We start from the raw sequence: 14,874 nt of genomic DNA, 5'->3' as shown, positions 1-14,874 counted from the left end.
GACCCTCTCACTGTATCCCACACCCACTTCTCTTTGTATAAAACCTGATAGCATACTGCATCAGGTTAGACCGTTCTTGAACCAACAGAGAGAGGGGTCTCCATGCTGCAATACAAGCCAACTGAAACCGACTCTGCCTCCTGTCCATTCTTCAACTTTAGCGTGCTTTATTAATATTCTATTACAGCTAAAGAGCGTGATATGAAGGATGCGCAGACACGAATTAACTTTGGCTGCAGGACCGAAATCTGAGCTCTTTGTTTCTTACGCGCCAACTTCGTTGGGGGAAGGGGCGCAGAGTAAATAGTGTTAACAAAGGAATTTCTTGTCTTAAGGACTAAATCTAAGCTAGGCCTTAATTTAACACAAGATATTCCACAACACTGAAATCACGATGTGCGTGTGTGTCTGTTCAGGTGGTGATGCAAAAGGGAGTTAGGGAGAGAGAGAGAGAGATAGACGTGCATGCACTATCTAATTAAAAGCAATAGAACCAAGCAAGATTATAAACGGTCAAAGACCGTGTAGATTGTGAATTTAAGATTGCATTTAAATCTCAATGAAACAAAATAACAATACTTCTCACATAGATTAAAACATACATATAAAACTAAATTCTGCCCAGATATTTAGCCTTACTTCGATCGCTCTTGCGTAGCGACCAAGATGTTTTCTGCCGGACTTCCGTGGAGCAGCGCGGAGCACAGGCTTCGTGGAATGTCCCGGGGCCTTCTGCTTCTTCTCGTCAGATGAAGCCCTCGGACGGCCTTGAGGTCGTCAGTGGAGAAACGAAGGATGAATGGTCGTCGACGTTGAATGGATGAGAAGGGAGCCGGTCGCCTTGCTCGTATTCAAACAAAACTGCTGGGCTGCAGTATATAGTACTATCGATATAAATAAGAGTATACCCACTTCTCCAAGGACCACTACTTCACTGGGCTCTCCTCTCTTCCGATCTCTCCCTCTCCCTCCCTTTTCTCCTTATCTCGCCGCAGACTGCGTTGCAACTAAACGATTTCAAATAGTTTAGAACTTTGATCAGAAGTTCTGAAGGCTATGATTCGTCGTGTCGTCCTTTGTCCTGATGAAGAATTCTTTAGAGGGTTTGGTATCTCTATTTTGAATGGTAGTTTGATGAAAGACCAAACGAGAGAGAGAGTGAATTTGAGGCTTGCCGCAGTTTATATGGGGAAAACGCGTCATTCTTTTTATCACCTTTGCCGTGACCATACAGAGCATGAGAAGAGTAGATAAGGGCATTGAAGAGATAAGGGAACTCTGGGTAATGAAGTCTGTGGTGTAATGTAGTCTATAGTGTGACCACCTACACACCTATAAGGCCCTATAAGGGCATTAATAATGCATTTTAAAGTAGCTATAAGTCATTGTAACACTCATTATAATTATGTATATGTCTTCACAATGACTCTTTATGATACATTGTCTCAGTTCATTATAAATGGTTATAATTTTAAGACAGAATAATGCATTATAAATATATGATCATTCAAAAGTGTAACCGCTACTCCTTCATCAGATCTCATAAAAGTAAGAACATCAGGAAACCCTCACCTGGTTTAATCCTTCTGTCTAGTGTGTGTTCAGTGTGCTGTCTGCTGCTTTCTACCATGTCTGTGTGTTCATCCAGAAGAGGCTGTAGAGGAGGTTGAGTTCTGCATGTCTTTACACACTGGGGACAGGCTTGGTCTCCTGGTAGTCCAGGCTTCTCCCAGTAGCTGCTGATGCACTGCCTGCAGAAACTGTGTCCACAGGTGGTGATGACTAGGTCCCTCAGTACCCTCTCACATACTCCACACCTGGACTGATCCTGGGTCAGATCAGCACTCAGTTCGCTGCAGACACAGAACATGGAGCAGAACTAGTAAACAAGGGATAGTTAATGTAGAAACATTTAGATCAGTACTGCAGAGACATAACATGAAGAACACTTATTATTTGACTAATGAAGAAACTAATTTTAGTGTCTTAAGGTTTTTACCCATGGTGGAGATAATTCATTAATACCCTCACATAAAAGCAGACTGGACTACATTTCACTTCAGCAAATATAATAATATGTCAATTTTCACCAATTAGTGTGACGTCCAGGCACCAGTACAATCATGGAATCCCAACCCTGATGAACTGGATGTGATTCATTTCAGGAATTTGAGAAATACCTGGACGCTGAATTGTATAATTTGCCAGTTTTTACCAATTAGTGCACCTGAAAGCTGGAGACTTTCTTTGGAATGTCTGTCTACATGGCCTGCCTTAGGTGCATACAAATTAAAATGAGCCAACAAGACAGGAGTATCAATCAGCTGACTCAATGTGAATATAGTCAGTGTGGATGTGACAGCAGAGGAGAAGAAGAATCTCCTGTGGCAAGGAGAAGTAAGGTATTGGCATTGTAGAGTAAGGTATTGGCACTGCGGCACAAGCAGTTCCACGCTTGTCTGAATCATTTACAAGAAGAACTCCCTTACACCTTGATAGGTACTTCAATGTCTGTTAATCTTTATGATATAATTAGGGTGAATGGAAATTCAGCTACTTTCACCCTCATGAAAAAAAGAGTGCCAAAGAGTGCCAAGTGTGGTTACTTAATATGGGCAATGTAGACATCAGCGACCACATGCTTAGTTATAAAAATGCTTAGTTATTAAAGTTTCAGGTGTTGCTAAGCAACATATTCCATGCTGACTTCATGTGTTCATGCAGAGGAGGCCTCAACACACTGCAGACTCAGAAGAAAAGAAATGTGTGTCACATGTGCATTTCCGTGTTTGTGTGTGTGTGTGTGTGTGTGTGTATGTGTGTTTGTGTGTGTGTGTGTGTGTGTGTGTGTGTGTGTGTGTAGAATTGGATGTGACAACACTGTCTTGTTTGAATAAATCATATAAAAACTACTCACTTTAGACCTGATGGAACTGGTTCACTACTGAAATTGAGTGGCGGTTCCATGGACTGATCACTCTTCAATGACACACAACTGGGCACTGGGGATGGAGGTCTGTGTGTGTGTCGTCTACTAACACAAGGAGACACAAGAGACCAATCAGAAAAGTGTGTGTGTGTGTGTGTGTGTGTGTGTGTGTGTGTGTGTGTGTGTGTGTGTGTGTGTGTGTGTGTGTGTGTGTGTGTGTGTGTGTGTGTGTAGAATTGCATGTGACAACACCGACATGTTTGAATTAATCCTATAAAAACTACTCACTTTAGACCTGATGGCACTGGTCCACTGCTGAAGTTAAGAGGTTCAGGCATGGACTGGTCACTCTTCATGGACACACAGCTGGGCACTGGAGATGGAGGTCTGTGTGTGTGTCGTCTACAAAACACACAGAGACAAAAGAAACCAATCAACATAGACTAATTTCTCTGTGGATGTGTTTACACTTAATGTTATAACAATATCTGCACCAATGTCTGTCTGTCGGTCGGTCTGTCTGTCTGTCTGTCTGTCTGTCTGTCTGTCTGTCTGTCTGTCTGTCTGTCTGTCTGTCTGTCTGTCTGTCTGTCTGTCTGTCTGTCTGTCTGTCTGTCTGTCTGTCTGTCTGTCTGTCTGTCGGTCGGTCGGTCGGTCGGTCGGTCGGTCGGTCGGTCGGTCGGTCGGTCGGTCGGTCGGTCGGTCGGTCGGTCGGTCGGTCGGTCGGTCGGTCGGTCGGTCGGTCGGTCGGTCGGTCGGTCGGTCGGTCGGTCGGTCGGTCGGTCGGTCGGTCGGTCGGTCGGTCGGTCGGTCGGTCGGTCGGTCGGTCGGTCGGTTATAACTGCATTTCATCTCAATATGTTTTGGTCCCAGTGTGTGTGTCTGTGTGTGTGTTTGTACATGGGTGAGTGTGTCTTTAAGCAAGTTTGTATTTCAGTGAGTGAATTCAAGCTTTCTATACTCACCCTTCATTGGTCTGTGCTGATGTGCTGCTCATGTTTCCAGGATCATCCATGTCCTGGTCATTCTTCATGGTCACACAGCTGTGTAGTGCAGACTCTGGTCTGAGTGTCTTACTGTAACCTGCAGCCTCCTCTACGTCTTCATTCATTTCAGAATTTGTGACTCCCTGGGCCTGAACAGCAGAGTGAAAAACATTATAGCCTCTGTGTAGCATACTTATCAATTTAATTAAAACATTTGGACTAATTTAAATCCCATTCCAGAACAGCCGAAAAAAATTATAAAGAATCAGTTCAAAAGCTGCAGTGACTTTATAGCCCTGTATAATCCACAAATACATTTTGTTAATTTACTAGAAATTGATTTAGCTACATATAAGATACATAAATCAAGAGACTGGAAATACATATTACTTCATACTCAAAGCAACAGAGAAGTATCCCAAAACTTAGCTTATCTCTTAATAATAGACAAATTAAGTTACACTGGCATAAAACAAGCTTGTCATGACGGACTATGATGACCGAATTCTGCAAAGCCCAGCTTGGGAATGGCAACACAGAGGTAGACTGCTTTGTGACCTAGGCAGATCAGTTGGTCAATTCATATAAAATTTCCAATTTCCATACCTGAATTAAGAGTACCTCACAAACATACATGCAGCTCACAAAGCACAAAAACCTAAACAGCTGATTCACATGTTAACCTACTGTTATTAACCCTCTATGGGCCTTGTGGAGATTATACATGGAAACAAAATTACAGACCTTTGATTTTAAGTGTGTTTAGGTCTAGAATAAATATTTGGAGCTCACTTTCCACATTTGACCTTTGACCTTTATTTTGGGGTACCGTCATTTATAAATGACTACGGCCCATTAGGGTAAAGAAAAAAGAACATTTTCCTAATGTAAAATACCATTGATAAATTTGTGTGTTTGTGTTTGTGTGTGTGTGTTTGTGTGTGTGTGTGTGTGTGTGTAGACTAGATGTCATGCTTTTTAGAATATTAAGCCGACATGTTTCTTTATCATTTGGATAATTATTATATACATGTCATTGCATTGCTACTGCAATTATGTCAGATTTGTTTGGAAAACAACAATACAATAACATATATTATATATATTAATACATTAAGCCATTGTGTGAAGGCTATAGTTGAAAAGGTGTTTTTAATTGATGTTGTCCTATTTGAAGCCTTCCTAATGATTTCAGAATGTGGTAACCTCTGCCATCTACAGGCGAGTTAACACTACTCTCCTTTTTTAAAGATGCAACCGAGGATTCGAATAAGTAAGTCTATCTGCGAATAAATAACTGAGTTTAGCAAAAGCCTGCTGTCTACACAGAAATTGATTGATGACCCAACTAGGTCTACAAAAAAGTTTAAGAAAATAATTACGTTTAACCTCGGACAAGGATACACTTGCAAATTACATTAAACCTCACCGCCTACAAGTTTTGCAGACGAAAATATATCAACAAGCCTCTTGGACTGTGGACTTTAAATTCGCACCATGATAATTAGGTGTCTGTTAGTCAGTTGTATTGTCCAATCAAGTCATCACTTACTATAAAACAAAGAACATATGTTTCAAAGATCAAACTAAGCACGATATAATACAGTTAACATGTCTTGCAATGCATGCTGTATAGGTTTGAGGCTATCAAAAATAGAAAAGATGGGTTGCCTTGTCGGACACTAGTGTAAATAGGCCTAGTCCTTTATACAACACAAACTAAACATCAGGAACTTTGCATCTCCTCATAACACGGTAGTCGAAGTAACGGGCTCTTTCACACAGACATTGGATGGTTAGTATTCAAAATACATAGAGCATGTCTGAAATAAGAAAAATATGTCTAAAATAATATAAAGGTGATTCACGCTGACAGAATGTAGCCTTGCACCTATCCAGTCTATGGTAGCCTGTGCTAAGTTCTGGATAAGTTGCCAGACCGAATTTCCAGAGCTTGCTGCAAAAGCAATGAGGTGTATTTTGCAAACTTTCAAACTATGTGAGAGCATTTTTTTTTTTTTGAAGAATAAGTACAGGGCAAGAGAATGATATGAGACTGTCGCTGTCTACCATTTCGCCACGAATAGACAGGCTGTGTGGACTTCACCATGCCCAGATATTACACTGAAACGTCTCCCCTCTCCCCACACATGCACGAACGAACGCACACACGCACGCGCGCAGGCACATCAGTGGGCCGCGGATTACTTTCTAGTCAGAACGGTCATAGACATGTATAGATAGACACCGCCTCCACTGCTTCAGCCCGTTGCCTCGGCGAAACGCGTCGCCGCCATTTTGGGAAAGGAGCTCTCTGCCGTCAGAGGTCTGTCAGACGTGTCAAACAAGCGCAAGTTGCCAGGAGCTGCGGTTTTTCTGGATAAAAATCACGATAACCTTTTACATTTCGCAACCAATTTCATGGAGTATTCAAAGGTTTATGCTCTACGTGAAGTGTGTGAAAAAGATTTGCCTCTACGTTACTTTGAATCTCGCTACTACATGGAGCATTGCCCTGCTGGAAAAAACACTTCAGCAAGTTTGTTAGTTCGTCTTCTCTGATGAGTCCAATTTCACAGTAGGTGCAAGACTCTGTGGCTTGTAGGCCTCTCCAGGTCTCCGTCTAACCATCAGACGACCATGTGTTGGGCAAAGCTGAAAATTGGACTCATCAGAGAAGACGAACTATGAGACCTTCCAGTCCGCTTTGGTTCAATCCTTATGGTCTTTTACAAACCTCAGCCAGGCAAAGTACAACGTTGTCCCGGAAGAAAAACTTGCTTCCTTTTGCTCTGACAATGTTCCCCAACTCTGAGAAATGTTTTTTCCAGCAGGGCAATGCTCCATGCCACACAGCCAGGCCAGTAAAGGTGTGGATGGAGTACCACCAGATCAGGACCCTGTCATGGCCAGCCCAATTTCGAGACCTGAATCCCAAAAAAAACCTCTGAAATGTGATCAAGAGGAAGATGGATGGTCACAAGCCATGAAAAGAAGCCGAGCTGCTTGAATTCTTGCGCCAGGAGTAGCATAAAGTCACCCAACGGCAATGTGAAAGACTGGTGGAGAGCATGCCAAGACACATGAAAGTTGTGATTTTAAATCAACGTTATTCCACCTAATATTGATTTCTGAACTCTTCCTAAGTGTAAGCATTAGTATTGTGTAGTTTAAAAATGAATATGAGCTTGTTTTCTTTGCATTATTCGAGATCTGAAGACACTGCATCATTTTTGCTATTTTGACCAATTTTCATTTTTCTGCAAATAAACGATCTAAATGACAATATTTTTATTTGAAATTTGGTAGGAATGTTGCCAGTAGGTTATAGAATAAAACTAAAATGTACATTTTACTTTAACACATACCAATAAATAGTAAAACCAGAGAAACTGATCATTTTGAAGTGGTCTCTTAATTTTTTCCGCGGCTGTATATATATTATAATATGAATATATACTCATACTTAAAATATATTATATTGTATCACATATTATATATATCATATGTTATTCCATTGCACATTATACTGAGTCATTATATTATATTGTATTATATATATGCTATGTTATTTATATTACAGTTCAACTATTGAGATGTGTAGGCTATGTACAGTACTGTGCAAAAGTTTTAGGCAGGTGTGAAAAAATGCTATATACTAAGAATGCTTTGAAAAATGTAAACAATAAATGTTTATTTTTTATCCATTTACATGGTAAGACTGAGCACAGCAACAAGACACAACGTAGTTATACTGCATCAGCAGGGTCTCTCCCAGACAAAGATTTCAAAGCAGACAGGGGTTTCAAAATGTGCAGTTCCAGCTCTTTTGAAGAAGACGTTGAGGATCGTAGACGCAGTGTTCAGCCAAGGAAACTTAATGCAGCTGATGAAAAACACATCAAGCTTATTTACCTTCGAAATCGGAAGATTTCAAGCAGTGGCATCAGCTCAGAACTGGCAGAAACCAGTGGTACAGACATTTACTGTCCGGGGAAGTCTGGCCAGAAGTGGTCTTCATGGAAGAGTTGCAGCCAAAAAGCTCTACCCCGACAAGGAAACAAGGCCAAGTGACTGAACTAAGCACGTAAACATAGAAACTAGGGTGCAGAAACATGGCAGAAGGTGCTCTGGACTGATGAGTCAAAATTAGAAATATTTGGCTGTAGAAGAAGGCAGTTTGTTCGCTGGAGGCTGGAGAGAGGTACAATAATGAGAGTCTGCAGGCAACAGTGAAGCATGGTAGAGGTTCCTTTCCAGTTTGGGGCTGCATTTCTGCAAGTGGAGTTGGAGATTTGGTCAGGATGAATGGTGTCCTCAATGCTGAGAAATACAGGCAGATACTAATCCATCATGCAATACCATCAGGGAGGCGTATGATTGGCACCAAATGTATTCTGCAGCAGGAACATAACCCCAAACATACAGCCAATGTCATTAACAACTATCTTCAGCTTAAAGAAGAACAGAAAGTCCTGCAAGTGATGGTATGACCCCCACAGAGCCCTAATCTCTACATCATCGAGTCTGTCTGGGTTTACATGAAGAGACAGAAGAATTTTAGGAAGCCTACATCCACAGAAGATCTGTGGTTAGTTCTCTAAGATGTTTGGAACAATTTACCAGCCGTGTTCCTTCAAAAACTGCGCAAGTGTATCTGGAAGAATTGATGCTATTTTGAAGGCAAAGGGTGGTCACACCAAATATTGATTTAATTTAGAATTTTCTTCTGTTCCTTCACTGCATTTTGTTAATTTATGAAGAATTGATGAAAATAAACTGTTAACACTTCCATTTTTGAAAGCATTCTTAGTTTACAGCATTTTTTCACACCTGCCTAAAACTTTTGCACAGTACTGTATATATTGAGATGTGTATATTTTTACTGCTATAGAAATATATAGATTTTTTTTGTAGCCTAATGTTGATTTGTGAAATAACTGTGTATTGCCAATTGCACTGTTCAAGGTTTCTTAATGCACATACTTGAAAAGGAACTATTAAACTATGAAAAACACACTGACTGCCAGTTTCTCACTATTTGATGTATGCTCTTTCTCTTAATGATGGTCAATACGTAGTAACTAAAGAAGCACTATTTCGATAGTTTATAGATCTTCTCAGTATTTTCAAAATGCACGAGCGTTTATTATAGACCCATGCACATGTATGACTGGCGATTAAACTAGCGAGATTCAAAGTAACGTAGAGGCAAATCTTTTTCACACACTTCACGTAGAGCATAAACCCTTGAATACTTCATGAAATTGGTTGCGAAATGTAAAAGGTTATCGTGATTTTTATCCAGATAAACCGCAGCTCCTGGCAACTTGCGCTAGTTTGACACGTCTGACAGACCTCTGACGGCAGAGAGCTCCTTTCCCAAAATGGCGGCGACGCGTTTCACCGAGAAGCAGTGGAGGCGGTGTCTACCTATACATGTCTATGAGAACGGTGGTCCCTGGGACAAAACCAGTTGAAAACCCCTGACATAGAGGAAGCTCCAGCCCAATGTACTTGTACAGTGGTATTCTCCTCTCTTTCAATGAGGCGAAACGATCTGACATTTACAAGCTCAATTAAATTACTTATGGATGGTAATGTCAACTGCTTGATCGGACAAAATCCTTTCTTTGGCGAATCGCTTTATTCTATGACTAGATGTAATGTGGGACTTGAGGCTCCCAATTGCTCTTACCAAATACATCTGCAAACCCTCTCATAGAACACGCATGGCCAACAGTATAGCCATTAATCATGCTAGAAGTTAAGATTTGTAATTTAAATTATTTAATCGTGGATTTTAAAACAAAAGACAGCGGGGACAACCAAAACCAACACAACTAACTAAAGCCAGGAAAGGTTTTCACAAAACCCAGCACTAGCACACTTTAGCTTTACCGTTCAGAACAGTTTACCTTTCCCGCACAGTAGTGCTGTTTGCCTTGACAATCTTGTGTCTTCACTCAGCTCCACGAGCCCGGTTATTTTTGAAACCGGAGTTTTGCTCCGCGTCCACACGAGTGGTGTAATAAAAATACTCCGTACACATGCAACCGTGGAAGCCGCCACCAAGTGACACAATGCACGTGTAATACACATGCCACAACCATAAGTGGTGATGTAAGGTAAAATGGGAAGGCTGTTTTAACCAATGAAAAGATACCGGAAAAAGAAATCACCAAATACAAACAACAATGGCGCGCAGCAACTGCGTGTGACAACCACATAATGCCGACAGCATGGCAATAAACAACATCCACTTCATTTTTGAAAGAGCTCACGTCAACTTCTGCTAACCGCTGCTGTGTTTTTCCCGTTAACGTCATTGCTGTGTGCGTGCTGAAGTGAAGCAGGCTCGCAGCTATGGCGTAAACGGGAAAAACAATCACGGTTGCAGTGTCCACACGCACCCGGTGAAACCAACCCTGGCCGAAAACCCCACCTTGGACTCCGGTTTCAAAAAACCACGGTTTCAGGGTTCCAAAAGCACGGTTGCTTGTGTACAGAACATACAACCAGGAACATGGAACTGTTCATGGTTTCAAAAATAACCGGGCTCGTGGAGACTAGGCCTAGAGAAGTGGTTATTTTTTTTGACGCGACGCTTTGACTGAACTTGTGAGTTGGTTGTTAGTGTTTGTTTCAGTGATCGTTTTAGATTATTTGAGATTTAGATATGGAGCAAGTAAGGAAGAGAAAGTCCTTACCCGTTCGGGAATTATTTGATTTCTCCTAATAAGGTCTGATGTAGCCGATTTCCCTGTCATTGGGCTATTATTGCGTTATTTCATGTTGCCCTACTGAACAGTTGTCTAAAAGCTCTCTGTCCCAATCGCATACAGACGACGGCAAAGATAATTCGCATACTCAGTCATTATTATCACTTTGACATATTTACTACTTACCCTGAAGCGGGCAAGCTACATTAAAACAGCAGAAAACAAAAACTAGGTCAAAGGCTAGTGCGCCGTGGACACTCAAAATGTCGACTGTAGCGTAGGCTCGGCTATTACGAGACAACTCAGAACTACCTTTTCCGAGTTTCAGCTCAGAGACTTGCCCTAGAACGCTACCCATGGGCTCTTATCCATTCCAGCTGCCAACCCGATAACGCATTCCCCATAACCTACTCCTAAAATATCATGCTAAATGTAAACAACAACTTCATAACCAGGGGCGGCGCCAGGGAGGGGCTAGGGGGTGCTACAGCTCCCCCTGGATTAGCCAAAGCACCCCCAAGAAAATAATGGTTTATTTATTAGTAGTATTTCATATCATTCTGCGTTCTTAATTTAATTTATTGTGTGATAATTATATTTCATTCACAAAAGAAAATAATTACAGATTGAAATGAACAGATAGTTCACGTTCGACACAGACAGGTCGCATGCGTGAACGTTTAAGATTTAAGGTGGAACGGTCTTGTTTGATGTGTAACATTAATGAATGAGGTCCTTTTCGGGGTTTTCTGGATCCGCCTTAAAAAACAGAGCTTCTAGCCTAGGAAGAGCAGTCTGTCTGTGCTAGCCAGGTATACGCTTCTACGTTTTAATTGATTGTGACCTGAAATAATATATACTTTTTGAAAGCATTTCTGACTCTTTGACTGTTTTAGCACTGATATGTGACTAGAATTGTCTCACTTTGTACGGACATGTTTATAGGCCATCTAGAAATATCTGTATTCTGCTATTATTTGCCCTCTTTAGTTTAGAATGTATTGAACTATTTATGTTTAGTTTAATTTGTCAGACATGGTAGTGGTGGCTTGGTGGTCATCTGGCGCCAACTTTAACCCTCCACTGAAGAACTTGGGATTGCGGAATCTATAACATGCTGCATGCATTTTGTCAGTGACCGTCGCAGATGAACGTAGCTATGTGCGTGTCCGTCGGAAGTAGCCTAATGATAATAATAATAATACGATCGTATACGATTTGTATGCTGCTTTTCATGGACCACAAAGACGCTTCAGAAAGGAAACATGTAAACAGATGTGACGATATGGTGGGTAGGTGTTGTCATAGAGAACCATGTGACACATATGCTGTATCACCTTAATTTCATAGCACCCTCAGTAAAATGCTGAGCACCCCCATAGCACCTGCAGAAAAAAATCTCTGGCGCCGCCACTGTTCATAACAGATTAAACAAATTCAAATCTTCCACGTTCAAATTGTGTGGATACAAGCACCAATCAAAGGTGTGCACGTTGTAGTCTATTACACAGTTGCCAAAAGCATGCGTGCATTTCAACATCTGCATTCAATAGCAGCCTGCAGTGTCCACTTTTGCAGAAGGTGCATATAGATTGAACCTATATACTGTGCTCTATTTTGCTTCAAGTTCAACCCATGAAAACAAGTAAAATGTAGTGCATTGAAAACTGTGTTGTAAAAATAATAAAAAATAAAGATACTCAAAAACACAGGCGAAGTGCTAGGTCAGACATTTGACTTGTCTTTTAAAGCGACGGTCATTGTCAGAGATCTTGGTGCTTTAATTAAAGTAACACTATGCAACAATTTTGAGGTATGGTTTTATAGGCAACTAGTTTTTGTATCATCCTCAAATTCATTTTGATTGCATTTGGTCATGTGAAGGACAGATATACACCTGTTTCTTCCCAACTAGCCATCCAAGATATGCCCTATGTAGTTCTGTGTAACAGGCTGGAACCCCCTGCAAGAATGGAAGAAAAGCTTTCACACGCATGACATTGCCAGCTATACTGCCAAAAGACACCAGTTAGTGTGTTTTGGCAAGCTTCTTTCAGTGTCAGCTGGGCTGTTGGTGGCGTTCGCAAGGTTTTTTTCATGCCTTTTAAGCAGCTTACTAGTTTGTGAACAGAACTCCGTATTGCTGCTTTAATAAAGACCTCAGTTCTGACAATCATGCTAAAGCAATAACTAAATAAACGTTTTACCATTTGAAAACCATAGTCACAATTTGTGGTCTGATGAATTTCTGATGTAAGAAATATCCAGTTGGTCAGCTACAGCAATGGTCTTTTCACTTCCTAATTTCCTTCCTTAATTTAAGTTTATGCCTACATAGCGCCATAACTATAAAATTGCCTCAATGCTATTTACAGAGCACAGAGCCTGAACCACCCCTGGAGCACAAAGGCAACAATGTTTGGGCAAATGGGCAAAGTTGTAAAACTCAGCTGGCCCTTTATCTGCAACCACCATCCTTGGAAATACATATATATATATATATATATATATATATATATATACAGCCGCGGAAAAAATTAAGAGACCACTTCAAAATTATCAGTTTCTCTGGTTTTACTATTTATTGGTAGCCTATGTGTTAAAGTAAATTGTACATTTTTGTTTTATTCTATAACCTACTGGCAACATTCCTACCAAATTTCAAATAAAAATATTGTCATTTAGATTATTTATTTGCAGAAAAATGACAATTGGTCAAAATAGCAAAAAAGATGCAGTGTCTTCAGATCTCGAATAATGCAAAGAAAACAAGCTCATATTCATTTTTAAACTACACAATACTAATGCTTTAACTTAGGAAGAGTTCAGAAATCAATATTTGGTGGAATAACCTTGATTTAAAATCACAACTTTCATGTGTCTTGGCATGCTCTCCACCAGTCTTTCACATTGCCGTCGGGTGACTTTATGCTACTCCTGGCGCAAGAATTCAAGCAGCTCGGCTTCTTTTCATGGCTTGTGACCATCCATCTTCCTTTTGATCACATTTCAGAGTTTTTTTTATGGGATTCAGGTCTCGAAATTGGGCTGGCAATGACAGGGTCCTGATATGGTGGTACTCCATCCACACCTTTACTGGCCTGGCTGTGTGGCATGGAGCATTGCCCTGCTGAAAAAAACACTTCTCAGAGTTGGGGAACATTGTCAGAGCAAAAGGAAGCAAGTTTTTTTTTCCGGGACAACGTTGTACTTTGCCTGGCTGAGGTTTGTAAAAGACCATAAGGATTGAACCAAAGCTGACTGGAGGTCCCTAAGTTTGTCTTCTCTGATGCCCAATTTCGAGACCTGAATCCCATAAAAAACCTCTGAAATGTGATCAAGAGGAAGATGGATGGTCACACGCCATGAAAAGAAGCCGAGCTGCTTGAATTCTTGCGCCAGGAGTAGCATAAAGTCACCCGACGGCAATGTGAAAGACTGGTGGAGAGCATGCCAAGACACATGAAAGTTGTGATTTTAAATCAAGGTTATTCCACCAAATATTGATTTCTGAACTCTTCCTAAGTTAAAGCATTAGTATTGTGTAGTTTAAAAATGAATATGAGCTTGTTTTCTTTGCATTATTCGAGATCTGAAGACACTGCATCATTTTTGCTATTTTGACCAATTGTCATTTTTCTGCAAATAAATGATCTAAATGACAATATTTTTATTTGAAATTTGGTAGGAATGTTGCCAGTAGGTTATATAATAAAACAAAAATGTACATTTTACTTTAACACATACCAATAAATAGTAAAACCAGAGAAACTGATAATTTTGAAGTGGTCTCTTATTTTTTTCCGCGGCTGTATATTATATATATACACACACACACACACACACACACACACACACACACACACACACACACACACACACAACACACACACACACACATGTGTGTATTATAATACACATTTTGGCACATAATTGTAAACGACAAAAAAAGTTTGAGCAGTTGAGACCAAAACAGCTGATGAGAGATTGCAAAGGAGAGAGAAAAACAAGAATAATATGAACAAGCTCAGTGTGTGCTATGAGTGTGCTTCCTCCACAGGAAGCCAGGCAGTGGCAACACCCCGTATCCCGTATCCTGTGCAGAACAAGGGAGAGATTGCCTGACGAGATATTTTGTGTTGATGCCCAGTCGATTCATCTGAATTCAACACGTACACTGAAATGACACTGAAATGATTGACAAAATGACCAGCAAATAAATAAGTAATAGTGATGG

General features: G+C 40.6%; 1 protein-coding gene across 4 annotated transcripts in view; it reads right to left on the bottom strand.

Annotated features, from left to right (window-relative positions):
- The window catches only part of LOC308361862 (NACHT, LRR and PYD domains-containing protein 3-like), a 34,745-nt gene extending 23,691 nt beyond the window's left edge, over nt 1-11,054 (bottom strand). The window contains exons 1-5 of one of the 4 annotated variants that reach the window (XM_080834332.1): nt 10,950-11,054; nt 3,895-4,064; nt 3,218-3,331; nt 2,918-3,034; nt 1,573-1,853 (exon numbers count right to left, since the gene is read on the bottom strand). In XM_080834332.1, coding sequence (XP_080690458.1) covers nt 1,573-1,853; nt 2,918-3,034; nt 3,218-3,331; nt 3,895-4,040 — 658 coding nt within the window. In that variant the 5' untranslated portion in view covers nt 4,041-4,064; nt 10,950-11,054. The other 3 variants (XM_080834335.1, XM_080834334.1, XM_080834333.1) reach the window with 3 other exon arrangements.
- Nucleotides 11,055-14,874: the final 3,820 nt, after the last annotated feature.

Source organism: Sprattus sprattus (genome assembly GCF_963457725.1).
Source record: "Sprattus sprattus genome assembly, chromosome: 1".
NCBI classification, from domain to species: domain Eukaryota; kingdom Metazoa; phylum Chordata; class Actinopteri; order Clupeiformes; family Clupeidae; genus Sprattus; species Sprattus sprattus.
This window is presented reverse-complemented; position numbering and strand designations above follow the sequence as displayed.